The 13,794-nt window shown below is 43.1% G+C and overlaps 1 protein-coding gene across 1 annotated transcript; it reads left to right on the top strand.

Annotated features, from left to right (window-relative positions):
- Positions 1-1,482: 1,482 nt before the first annotated feature.
- Positions 1,483-13,658, top strand: mpz (myelin protein zero). Its single transcript, XM_084183084.1, has 6 exons — positions 1,483-1,650; positions 3,503-3,669; positions 4,453-4,666; positions 5,005-5,134; positions 5,720-5,768; positions 12,391-13,658. Exons 1-6 carry the CDS (start codon positions 1,605-1,607, stop codon positions 12,391-12,393), a joined length of 609 nt encoding a protein of 202 aa, XP_084039210.1. The 5' UTR covers positions 1,483-1,604; the 3' UTR covers positions 12,394-13,658.
- Positions 13,659-13,794: the final 136 nt, after the last annotated feature.

Raw genomic sequence — 13,794 nt, 5'->3', positions numbered from 1 at the left:
AGCTGCTTGCCTATTGTCCTGTAGCCCATCCCAGCCTTGTGCAGGTCTACAATGTTATCCCTGATGTCCTTACACAGCTCTCTGGTCTTGGCCATTGTGGAGAGGTTGGAGTCTGTTTGAGTGTGTGGACAGGTGTCTTTTATACAGGTAACGAGTTCAAACAGGTGCAGTTAATACAGGTAATGAGTGGAGAACAGGAGGGCTTCTTAAAGAAAAACTAACAGGTCTGTGAGAGCCTGAATTCTTACAGGTTGGTAGGTGATCAAATACTTATGTCATGCAATAAAATGCAAATTAATTACTTAAAAATCATACAATGTAATTTTCTGGATTTTTTTTTAGATTCCGTCTCTCACAGTTGAAGTGTACCTATGATAAAAATTACAGACCTCTACATGCTTTGTAAGTAGGAAAACCTGCAAAATCGGCAGTGTATCAAATACTTGTTCTCCCCACTGTATATATATGTATATGTATGTGTATGTATGTGTAGCTGGTCTCTCCCCACTCTCTCTCTCTGTGTCGGTTTTACAGGAATAAGCCAAGTAGGCACTCGGCAGAGGGAGGTGGGAGGAGAATACAGAGCTTTGTCTGGATGGAGAGAGAGAGAGAGAGAGAGAGAGAGAGAGGGAGGAGGTTGGAGAGGAAGAAAGCACCATTGACAGACAGAGACACGCCAGTCACCCCCTGTGCCCCTGTCCCTCTCTCCCTCCATTGTTTGACTGCTAGACGTCAGCAAACAGGCAGGAATCCGGAGAGAGGGAGGAGAGAGAAAGGGAGAGAGGGAAGACTTGGGCCTTTGTTTTCCATCCTTCTCCATCCCGGTGAAAGTGCAGGGAAAGGAGAGACGGGGATGACGGGAGGAGAGGACAAGACAGGACCCCCCCCCACACACACACACACACACACACACACACACACGTTTCCATCCATGTGTATTCACACATCACATCTTAGACATCACATCAGCCCTTTAGAAATACAGTCTGTATAATGTGCATACATCCTATGCTATCACACACAAGTCATGAACATTTTGGTCATTCAGCAAGTCTGTGCATTCAACTAAGGTAGGTAAGACAACCACATATCAGTCATTGCAAGGAAAAAACGTTCCACAATGAAGCAGCTATCAGCAAAATCAGTGCTAGTAAGAAAATAAAGTAATGATATTCAGGAATATACAAGATGGTGTCATCTACTAGTGCAGATTTGTGTAAATTTGACTCAAGCTTTGACTGCTACTTCAGTGAATTTGGTCAGTGTCTTTATACAGTATGTTGCTTTTCACTGCATCTTAATATCACTCTTGAATGTAAAAGTTGTTTATTTTGGTCTTCAAAGGGGTTGATTGTTTGATTTGTTTCAATGAGATTGGAGAGAAAGAAAGAGGTGGAGAGAGGGAGGAATGGGCCGGGCCGTGGAGAGCGAGGGGTGTGGTTGGTTATAAACCCTGGGACACTGTTGTCCTGTTGTGAAGCCCTCTGTCCTGGAACCCTGCACCCCTCTGTCCTTCTAACTCGCCATCACTTCATAGTGGGACTCTTCTGCAGCATCCAGTGAGGTCTGCAACATCACTTGAGGAACCCAAAGAGTCAGGAACCATGCTGACCATTTTGGCGCTAGCGTCGGTCGTACTCCTGGGAATAGGTAAAAAGTATTTAATTTTTCTTAATATATCCCTAACCTTAGTCCTAACCCTAAGTACCATGGTTCATTACAATACTTGCTACACTGTAATTATAGTAATAACCACACAGTAATAAGTCCGCTGTAATGTAAATTGTAACCGCATATAATTGTTTTGATTTATGGTTAAAAATATACTTCTAATATGTTAATTATATGATTAAACCTTCTGATCTGCTTTAAAGTTGCATGTGAAAAATGTTGCCTTATCTTTATCATCATCTTGAGTTAAAGGTTAAAGTTCACATAGTGTCGGTGATACAATTTGAATTAATAACATTTATGATGAATGATCTCGTATGCTTTCTTTTCTTTTCTTTTCTTATAAAAAGCATTATATACATGCTTGGTATTTCATTCACAGCTGTACATTAAACTAATCCCGTGGGTCACTGAATCTTGTTCACTCTGGGTTCTGCGTTATTGGTGCATTACTTAATTAATTAATTAATTAATTAATTAAAGGGAGAGGAAGTAAAAGAACCTGGGCAGATGATTAGTCTTGTAATACGTTGTTATACGGATGTTATATTGTTGTGACTATTATTGTTATAACTACAGAAACATCTTGTTCTTCATCCGTGTTTCTCTTATACAGAGTTCATTCCGTAAGGCTCACAAAGTTAACATGAGGGCATCAATTTTGGGACTCACTCAGACAGTGTATTGACAGCATTTCTACACTTGAGCAGAGATCATCTTCTTTCCTTTCACGATTGTTGCAGCTTTGTCAAAATGTAATTAAAAACGTCAAGTCTTAATCCATTGACAAGTTCTATGTTGGCTGACATCATTTATTCAAGGACGCTGGAGTTTTGGTTTCTACATGTGAAAATGTGAAATGTGCATCTTTAGATATTTGAATGTGATTTGTGTGTGAGTCAGTATCTTGGGTCAAAATCTTGAATCAAACGGAATACCAAATACCCCAAAATACTAGTGATAATAATTGATGATAGCAATGTTTGTAGATGCCATTACATCATTGGTGGTGGTTGTTGTACTGCAGTACTAATTGCATTTACGATGGAAGTGATATATTGATTTTATGGCAAATATAGAATTTAACTTCATATTTCAAGGACATAACATAAGCTATTTATAATCTGTGGGTAGTTATGTTGTACTTTTTAGATATTATCAGCGCCAATCCTTGCTGCATGCCATCATTGCACATGTTCATAGCTCATTTGAACCTTGGATAAATAGTGGTTGTGTGTGTGGGAATGGATTTTGAAGTGTATTCAAAAGGGATCGAATGAAAGACTTAAGGCTTTGCAACTGAAAGACATTGAAATGAACTTGAACGTGTTGTCCTCTTGACTGTCTTTTCATAGTAAATTAAATGGTACATCGACAGAATAATAGTTTTGAAGGTTGTGTTTAATGATAGACTCCACAATAGTCTACTGGAACCATAGTCTGGAAGAAACCCTTGCAACTGAAAATGAAAACCCTTGTCTCTGTCTTACATCCCAGGGGCACATTTTTTAAGTGTGTAATGCATATGTTTCTTATTTAACCATGTGTGCCCAAGTACACTCTATCCTCTTGTCTGTTTTCATAGTACGTAAATCCTTTATATCCCCAGAATAGTTTTGAAACATGCAGTGATGATCTTTCGTGTTTATATATTTTTATTGAAACCACCATAAACATTTACAATGGTAGAAACGTACATATAGGCAATGATACAATGGTATTTTGGAGGTAACAAATGGTAATGGTTCAAACAAGGAAGTGTGAAGTAGGTAATGATGGACCACATGGGTGCTGATCTTTCCTATTTAACCCTGTGTATTAACCCCTGTAGTGCCCCAGCAGTCCGAGGCCATCGTCATCTACACGGGTTGGGAGCGGCACGCCCTGGTGGGTTCCGACATCCGTCTGTCCTGCTCCTTCTTCTCCTGGCGCTGGACCTCCGATGACGTCACCTTCTCTTGGAGCTACCGGGCCGACGGTGCCAGGGACGCCATCTCTGTACATATATACTCTCCTCTATCATTATCCTCCTCTAGCCTCCTCTATGGATGCGTCCCAAATGGCACCCTATTCCCTACATAGTGCATTTTTAAAAACATTTTAATCATTTAGAAGACGCTCTTATCCAGAGCGACTTACAGTTAGTGAGTGCATACATTTTTCATTGTTAGTGAGTGCATACATAGTGCATTGCTTTTAACCAGAGCCCTATGAGCCTGTTCCTTATATATAATGCACCCTATGGGTCCTGGTCAAAAGTAGTGCACTACATAGGGTATAGGGTGCCATTTGGGATGCTAACCTATCACTTCTTTTTCATTTCCTTCTCATTCCCCTCATCTCACCTGGTGCCAGCTCTCTCTCTTCTCGCTGTGCCTTGCCCTCCTTGGCCCCCAATCTCACCCTCCCATATCCCCCTTGTCCCTCTCTCCTACTTTCATTATCTCACTCTCCTTCTCTCCTCCGCCTTCATCCACCTCTTGCCTCTCTCCCTCTGAAACGATATCACCCCCTTCCTTCCTTCTCCCTCCTGTCCCTTTCTCTCTAACACAGTTGTTTATTTTAGCACATTTCATCTGTACCGTATCTAACAATTCATGTCATCTTTAGCCTAGATGTAGTCTGGTCTCAGATCTGTTTCTGCTCTCTTGTCAACAACATTTTGGCATGACAGTTCCATAAGGAGTTGGCAAGAGAGCAGAAACAGACTGGCATCCAGGCTAGCCTAGATATAAAAGCAGACAAGAAACTGAATCCCTTTTCCGGTCTTCCGTACTACAGATCTTCCATTACACCGGTGGAGCTCCCTACGTAGACAACAAGGGACCCTTCAGAGACAGGCTGGAGTTTGTGGGGAACCCTGGTCGCCGGGACGGATCCATCCTGCTCAAGAACCTAGACTTCGGAGACAACGGCACCTTCACCTGCGACGCCAAGAACCCACCTGACATAGTGGGACGCGCCTCCAGTGTCAGACTGCTGGTCTTTGAGAAGGGTGAGAGCATTGAATTACTAGCCTGGGTATCGGTCTGTTTGGGCCATCATGCCATTTTCCATGCCCCTCCTTGCCACTCCTTGTCATGCATGCGCTCCTTGTCATGCCAAGCATGTTTGGCATGACAAGGAGTGGCATGATGGCACAAACTGATCAGGGACCAGGCTATATAATTACATATAGAATCCCTAGAATGGCAAGTAGACTGTCCTTGTCTTGCTTTCTCTTTGTTTGTAGTTTTCCTCTTCATTCCTCTGCTTTTTCCTCCTGATCTTTCTCTTTCTCCCCTCTCCCTCATTCTCTCTCTCTCTCTCCCTCCCTTCCCTTCTCTCTCTCAGTTCCCATCCAGGCCGGAGTGATCACGGGGTCCATCATCGGTGCAGTGCTGGGTCTGCTGTTGCTCATCGTTGTCATTTATTATCTCATGAGGTTCCTGGTGGCCCGCAGAGTCTTCAACCTCAGTGTCAGGTCAGTGCCCCTGTGCCTGGGTCTGTGGCCAAAGCCTGAGCCCATCCCCGGCCTGGACACCTGTATGGTTTAGCTGGCACTAGGTGGCACAAAGTTTTTTTTTTTTGTTAGTAAATATATTGTTTTAATTTTTCAGATTTTATTGAACTGATAGAGAGAGAGAGGATGACAGTGGGGAAAGTGGTTGTGTCAAACATGTGCCGGAGGCTGCGGCATTACCGCTACACTACCCAGGCCACAGGTGGCACTAAGTTGACCACTAATCAAGTTTTACAGTCAGTCTATGATCATATAAATAGAACAGACTTGGAACCTCTGACCATGGCAATTTGACTGGTACTCATGGGGACACTCACTATGGCTAGCCTGGTACGGCAATGCATCATTTCCATGATAATTTAGTTCCATTCTACTTCTGTATCTATGACGTTGTCTCCTAACCTACCTGGAGAGTCAGTGCTGTTCGGTTATCTGTGATGAAATTAAAAAGCAGTAGTATACTGTAACAGAAGCAGTATATCGCTTTGGCCACTAGAGGGAGAGGTGTGACATCCACTTGACACTGTTCTCTTTTGTTTCCTCCAGCAAACATGGAAAGAAAGGGAAGGGTAAAGAGGGATCACAGCAGAGACAGGCAAGTCCTCTCGTCGTCGGCTCACTCACAACCACACAACGACAACAGCAGCTCACAACTACAGCACACAAGTACCGTACAACACAAGTCATGTAAGAGTACAACGCCTATATGACAGCTCATACCATAGCAACTTGGTTAGACACAGCCACTGAGCCACACTGCAGACCAGTATTGTTAGTAAGACTGCCACAGAGCAAAAACTATTCAATCCAGAATCAACATAAGAGGAATGCATTATTGCGCCACCAAAGCAAACACATTTAATAGTCCTCTCCTGCTATTAAACGAAACAGTCATCAGTGTTGGAACGCTTTTAAACCACAGCCAGTCGCCCAAAAGCTTAAGAGCTAAATTACCGCCCCTCCCCTCCTCAAGGGCTAAACAAACACAATACAATGGGTAAATAGTCGGGAAGTTTACCCATTTTTAACTGGCCTTATTTTCACTTTTCTGTGTTTGTACTTTATTCCCCATACAGTCTTTTTTAAATATTTTGTTTAATTACAGAGAAAATTGGTGTGAAAGGCCCCGTGTAGCTCAGCATGGCGGTTGCAACGCCAGGGTTGTGGGTTCGTTTCCCACGGGGGGCCAGTATGAAAAAAAAAATTATGCACTCACTAACTGTAAGTCGCTCTGGATAAGAGCGTCTGCTAAATGACTAAAATGTAAATGTAACATTTTTTTTAATGTTGCTGAGTCACCACTTGCTATATTGATTTATAATGCAATATGCAAATATGTCTAAACATATTATAAAACATTCTAAAACACTCCACACCAACTCATAATACATCAGAATCCCATTCTGAATAATGTCTCTGCGCAACATTTTTGAGAAAAATAAATCCATTGTGCCATAAATCCATGTTTGAATGATGCTGTTTACAACAACAAAAAGATGCAACTATGGATTTATGGGACAGTGATGTTTTTTTATTTTTTATTTTGGGGGGGGGGGGGGGCGTAATTTAGTGCAGAGACAGCATTCAGAATGGAATGATTTGGACACATTTTCACAATGCATTGTAGTCAATGGCAAGTGATCTCAGCAAAATGTGTCTACTAATTTTCTCTGTAACGAAACAAAATATTAAACAGTTTGGGGAATCAACTACAAGAAACAGAAAGAGTGAAAAGGCCACATGTAAAAATGGGTGAACTTCCCCTAACACCAGCCACACTTGTGAAATGGCTGCAGCAAGGTCGTGTTGTACAGTAATTCAATTCCCTGTGAATGGAACTGAGTTGCTCTCAGTGGGAGAGAAAGTAGAGAAAGAGGGAGACCTACTGATTCTACTTCCTGTGAGTCAAATGAAAATCACTGGCCCTATTATTGGCTCACAGATATCCCAAATTACACTGAGTCACACAGTCACACTGGGGATAAGTGCAAGGCAAGGGGGTGGATGCATCCCAAATGGCACCCTATTCCCTATATAGTGTGTTACATTTGACTAGTGTAGTGCACTATATGGAATTGGGTGCCATTTGGGATGCGGCCTTAGTATTTGATTAATATAACACTCAAATAGAATGATGATGTATGCTGGTAAATGACATCCTAAGGTATTGATCAATTCACTAAGACATCTTAATGGAAGTAGCCAAGGGTCTAGGATTGCTAAATCCTGGTAACTTTCCCAAGTTTTCCAGAACCAGGATTTCTGGAAAACCTGAACATTTTGGGAAAGTTTACGGAATTTTGCAACACTACAAGGGACAGTTTGGTGTGTAGTTTGTTCACTCACAGTATTGTTCAGGAATCAATCAGGTATGCAGCTACTGTATCACTGGGTCAGTGGCGTGTGGCTGGGGGTCTGTACAGTGTCAGAGGTCAGGGATTAGAGTCAGGGTTTACTACAGCATTAGAGTGCACTCTCATTCTCCTCTCCCCACAGCTCTCACTGACTGTGTCCAAAATGGAACACTATTCCCTATATAGTCCACTACTACTTTTTACCAGAGCCCTGGTCAAAAGTAGTGTAATGTCTGCATCCCAAATGGCAAGGGTCCTGGTCAAAGGTAGTGCACTATATAGGGTGCTATTTGGGATTCACACGTTGTCACATGACTGATTGTCAGGTTGCACTTGAGTTGCAGTCAGTTGCACAAATTGCATGGAGCTTGGGTGCATAAATTAATAATATAGCTCACAGTCAAAAGGACTGTTGCTGAAATTCTGACGGAGTTGCCATATACACATATTCACCATGAGCAATTAATTTCATGGTGCGAAAAAAAAATAATCTAAACAGCCTTCTCCTCATTATGGCTCCTCTCTTTTAAACTATACAGTGTGTAAACGTGTTTACAGGGTTTTCATATATAGGGTTGACTTACATTTGTAAGATGTGCTGTTTTATCAAACAGGCCTTATCTTCTTCCCAAATTGCACCCTATTCCCTACATAGTGCACTACTTATGACCAGAGCCTTATGGGCCCTGGTCAAAAGTAGTCCTAAGGAATAGGGTGCCATTTGGGACATAAACAGGGTTTTCATATATAGGGTTTACTTGCACTTGTAAAACATGCCGTTTGATCGAACAGGCCTTATTTAGTGCTACGCTGACTCCACACAATCTGTATCAGCCACTGTATCTGGGTTATTTTTATTTGCTGGGCTTGCACAACAAAGCTGCGAGAATCTCATTGCATGCATCCCAAATGGCACCCTATTCCCTATGGGCTCTGGTCAAAAGTAGTGCACTATATAGGGAATAGGGTGCTATTTAGAATGAAACCACCATCGTGTGGCATCTTCGTTCACCATTACTCCATTAGGGGAGGGAGGCAGAGTGGGAGAGAGAGTATTGGTAGCTGACTGGAGCCTGAAGCAGCACACAGCACACAACAGGCTGTACTGGAATGATAATAGAGTGCACTCAATATTGATCCCAGCTAACAAACCATCCCCACCCATTCTCTCCATTCCTCCCTCTCACTCACTCACTAGCTCACTCACATTCCCTTCATCTAGTCCCGGTCTCCCCCTTTCTTTTCAGTCTCATCCTCTTTCTTGTCCTCCCTCCTTCTTCTCTTGTCTGTCTATCCTTCCTCTTCTCCATCCGGGTGGCCGTGAGAAGCCCCTCTTTCTTTCTTTCTTCCTTTCTTTCTGTCTTTTCTTGTTCTGTCTCTCTCTCCACAGGTGAACAGCCAGTTGTTAGTTTTTGGATCTGTTTCTGTTTAACTGATCCATCCTCTAATCAATCTCTACCTCTACCGGTCTCTATCTCTATTTAGTAAGGAACTTAGCTTAGCTCCTAACCCCCTTTTCTGTCTGCGTCCCAAATGGCAACCTATTCCCTATGAAGTACACTACTTTTGACTAAGTAGTGCACTATATAGGGAATAGGGTGCCATTTTGGACGTAACATCTGTCCATAGGCACTGTAGCTAGAGCCATGTACTTGACCGTTTACCCTTTCCATAGCAGCCCAGTGCCTCTTTATGTTAGCACTTGCTTTTCAGTGAAGTAATTACATTAGATTGCTCTGACCTTTCCTTTTCACTAACTCAGAGGCCACTTTCCTCTTGCAGGTGGCCTCTCTACTGAGCCCTTTACCTTCCCAGTCCACTCCCTTGCTCCCACGTCCTTAGCTCCAGTAAGATGAGGGTTTGCAGAAAGATGTTATTGGTTGTAATTGTCATGGTCCATTCGGTAGATGAATGTGTTTGAGTGAACTGATGGCAATGCATGTGTGAACTGATGCATCTGTGATTGGTGCATGTCTGGGTGTTGATTGGTAAAAGTGACTCAAAGCTGCATTTTAAGAGGGCCTGCTATGTTGGAAATAGATGTGTAGCAGTCCTGTGTCAGATGTTAGATCTGACTGTAGTAGTCCTGTCACTCTGTCCCTAACTCATCAATGCCTGTTTTGTCACCCCTTGCAGCCCTGGAGACCGCCACCCGTCACTTGCCTCCCCCTTACCTCCTAAATATGACTCTTTCTCTCTTTTTCTCCTAAATGTACCTCTCTCTCTCTGCTCTAATGTAAATACCTCCCTCCCTCCTTCAATCCTAATCCATCTATTGCATCATTGTTAACATGCCCATCGATCTCCCCCATCTCCCCCGTGCTAACACTACTTCTCTCCCCCTCCCTCTCCCCTTCTCTCCTTTCTCACCCTCCTCCTTTCCTCCTGAAGTGACTCCTCTCCTCCCCTGTTCCCTCCTCCTCTCCACAGGGCCCAACTCTCTCCATCGGAGACCCGTCCAAGCTGAAGGCCGCCGCCTCAGAAAAGAAGAAGCAGGAGTCGCGCAAGGATAAGAAATAGGATACGGGGAGCAGAGAGCTAGAGTCCCAACACACAGCCCTGCCCAAAGTATTGAGACAGCCAGAGAGAGCAGGAACAGGGGGAGGGGACTCACCCAAGGGGGAAGGGCCTGGGAGGGTGCTGATGACCATCGAGCTGGAGCTCTCTAAGTGGGAAAAAGAGGGGGAGGGGAAAGGGGGTGGGTCCGCCTCGGCCAAATCAACCAGTTTCCTATCCCTGTCCCAGCTCTCCAAAAAACTGACCCTGAAATAAGTGAATGAGGATCATACTGGAGAGGGAGGCAGCGGAGGACCTTAAAGAGGCAGTCTCTAAGAACTGTAAGGTTGTGTCCCAAATAGCACCATATTCCCTACATAGTGCACTACTTTTGACCAGAGCCCTATGGGCCCTGGTCAAAAGTAGTGCAGTGCACTAAATAGGGAATAGGGTGCTATTTCGGAGGCAGCCTTAGTCTGTCTATAACAGTATATTCTTTCCCACAAGATCTAAGCCTTTACAACTCCAAAGTATATTCATCATGATCTCAATGCCACACTGGGGTGAACATTGACACAATAGTGATTAAAAAAAAATGATAACTCAATCAATGGAAGTAAAGCACTCCAATTACTACTGTCAGGTCATGAAACATGCCATTTGAACCAAATCAAATGGCATCTGACTGCTGGTTTGATGACAAAATCTTAAAAGCTATTCACAAGTTTGCCCGTTCATTCTGACATCTTAGATGTGATGCAAGGCAGTATTTCTCTACTACGCCTGTCCGACACACATCAGAGAGTCCTGGCTACAGGGACCACCCTGTGTCCCAAATGGCACCCTATTCTATACATAGTGCACTACTTTGACCTGAGCCCTATGATCTGTCAAACTTTGACTTGCCCTCACACTGACTTCTCTCTTCTTTCTCCTCTTTCACTGGGAGCACGTTTAATGCTAACTCTTTCTAATCCTCTCTTTCCTATCTCTCTCATAGATTTTCTGAATCTTATTTCTCAAAGACTTGACTTCCTCCCACTCGACTGCTTCAGCTTCCATAAGTCACACCCCTTTAGACCACACCCCTTTCCTTCTGCCCCACCTCTTGATGCACTTCTCCTATCTCATTATCTCATTAAGTCCTGCCTATAAAAGAGTAGTCCTACCAAGTTCAGTGTTTTGTATGATGAGGCAGAACATACTCATAACCCCTTCAGCTAGCATCAAGCAGAGCAGACCCAGCATAGACATGCAGTGTAACATACGGATCCACCAGGCTAATGTATAGAGCATAGATAGTTCCTGAAACTTCTGTTAATGCTTCCTGCTTCTGGTTGCTGGTCAGTGCTCAATCAGATCAAATGTGAGTGGTGTGAAGAGTTTGAGTGCACCCTGCACTGGACGAATCATAGTGAGTGAGAGAAATATGATTCCTAGCTCTTAGCTTGTGTAGATGGGTTCAAATCGAAGTTCATATCACCGGGTAATTCATTCCCTTCATATTTCAGCTAATGGAGACCGCTGTGCTGTGCTGCCTTTCTGTCACTGCATTTCTGTCACTGCAAGCTGGAGGTTAGGTTATTCCTGTCTATAAGGGTGTAGTAGATACAGGCTTACTGTAACAGCTGCAATTTAAAGCAGAGTAGGAAAATACTTGTTTGTTTGTGTCTGAGAGTACATCCCAAATGGCCCACTATTTCCTATATAGTGCACTACTTTTCACCAGGGCCCATAGGGCTATGGTCAAAAGTAGTGCACTATTTAGGGTATAGGGTGCCATTTTGGACGCAGACTGCTTTGACTTCTGTGACTGAGTCCTTGACATGACGTCACGTTGACAGCCAGTGGACATTCTCAGGCCCTGACAACAAAGGGATACTCCTCCTTTCTACTCCTCCGTGTTATTTTGGTCCCGTTAATCCCTTCTGCACATTTCTCCCCCCTATTTTAGCACTTGCTGGTAACTGGATCTCTCTCTCTCTCGATCTCTCTCTCACGCACACACACTGTCTTTCTCTCCCTCCAGCCCCCTCTCTCTCATTCTCTCTCTCTCTCTCTCTCTCTCTCTCTCTCTCTCTCTCTCTCTCTCTCTCTCTCTCTCTCTCTCTCTCTCTCTCTCTCTCTCTCTCTCTCTCTCTCTCTCTCTCTCTCTCTCTCTCTCTCTCTCTCTCTCTCTCTCTCTCTCTCTCTGTGTCCTTTAGTGACGCTAAGCTATGTTCCCTCATAGACTACCCAATCCACTCTATACTTAAGCCTCTTCTATCTAGCTCTATCAGACAAAGCCAGACCCCATCTCAAACAAACTCAGCAATTCTTTATTTCTTTTCTTTCCTCCTCCTCCTCCTCCCTCTTTTTCAAACTCAGTGATGGACACATCTCTCCTCCACCCCCCTGATCACCAACGTCCCTCTCACTCACCCACCAAAGCCACCACACCCCTGCACGTTCGTTCACCCACCTTTTCTGCTGGTTGGAATGCCACGTCGCTCTCTTCTGCCCCCTATTGGCCAGGGATGGAAACTGGGCAGAATCATCCATGTTAATAGTTCTCATTGAAGACTTTAATCTAGCTATAGCTCTCTGCCGGTTGCAAAGGTGCGTGTTTTGTGTGTGTCTGTGTGTCTAGTCAGACTGTTATGTCAAACAAAAGATGATAAACACTGTACATGTATGTCACTCTAAAGTAAAGCAAATAATTAGACATTTTACTGAAGAAGTGCACAAAAACACATGGGAGGCAGATATGTGATAGTATCTTCTTATGACATTTTATCACATAGATGCCCTTGTATATGGAGGGGGATCTGTGTGGCTGTTTCTTTTGGTGCATATTTTCCAGGGGCGGAAAATAAATATTTTTTCATTTAAGTTGCGAGCTGCATGGGGCTACAGGAGGCACTCGCACAGTGAGGGAGATGATGATGAGGAGGATAAGGGAGGTTAACTCCAGATGTTGCTGGTGGTAATGTGATTGGAAAAAATAACAGGTTGTTGCTGGGATGAAGATACTTTGGAGAGAGAGAGACTTGACTTGTGTGTTAAGCCAAGCCAAAGTCTATATGTATCGCTAAAGATATGGCTCATATCTCCCTAAAGCTCTCTCTTTCAAGGTCCTTACCCTGAGCTTCTGATCTGAATGCTTGACAGGCTATGCGAGGTGGTTAGTGTAGTGTTTAGTGTTGAATGTGTTTTTGTTCTTTTAACTGTGGTCATATGGAGTGTGTTAAAACCACACCATGGTTAACTAAGCCAATAGAAAATAGATAGTTCTGTTCACCCCATCGCTGTTTAACCAACTATCCATCATCAGATGTGATCAGTTTGAATGTTTCTTTCATTCCTTTCTCAGTACAGCCACATGGACTCCTGACATAAAACAAACTGCTTTAAAATGTCTTTACAATGTTTTCTTGTCTGCATTGTGTACTGGATGTATTATGTTGGTTGTTAGATAACATTCCTTTCTTTGAAATGTCAAGCTCTTAAATTTTTACATTTGTTTTAATGCTTATACTTATACTAATCATACACATTTGATTGTTATGTAAAATGTGTTGTAAAGGGAAGGTAAATAAAAATTAAAGCATCAAACACATCTTGGTTGTAAAAGGAGAATAAAATAAATCCATATGAAAATGACTAGTGTTCTCCATGTCTGTTCGATTCAAATATATTTTGAAAAGTAATTGAAGTAATCTACTTCTTGATGAAAGTCATATTTTCTATGCTCAGTGCCCGGTTCATTAAGTCCTAAATGATCACTGTAAA

This window comes from Coregonus lavaretus, assembly GCF_964263955.1.
Source record: "Coregonus lavaretus genome assembly, chromosome: 19".
NCBI classification, from domain to species: Eukaryota; Metazoa; Chordata; class Actinopteri; order Salmoniformes; family Salmonidae; genus Coregonus; species Coregonus lavaretus.
The sequence above is the reverse complement of the archived record's forward strand: the minus strand, read 5'-3'. Positions and strand labels throughout refer to the sequence as shown.

Bases quoted from the DNA above. Each gene is read 5' to 3' on its own strand.
- mpz (XM_084183084.1), top strand. From the start codon at position 1,605: ATGCTGACCATTTTGGCGCTAGCGTCGGTCGTACTCCTGGGAATAG. The intron at 3,670-4,452 runs GTACATATATAC...TCCGTACTACAG, and splicing joins GTGCCAGGGACGCCATCTCT to ATCTTCCATTACACCGGTGG. The intron at 5,135-5,719 runs GTCAGTGCCCCT...TGTTTCCTCCAG, and splicing joins GTCTTCAACCTCAGTGTCAG to CAAACATGGAAAGAAAGGGA.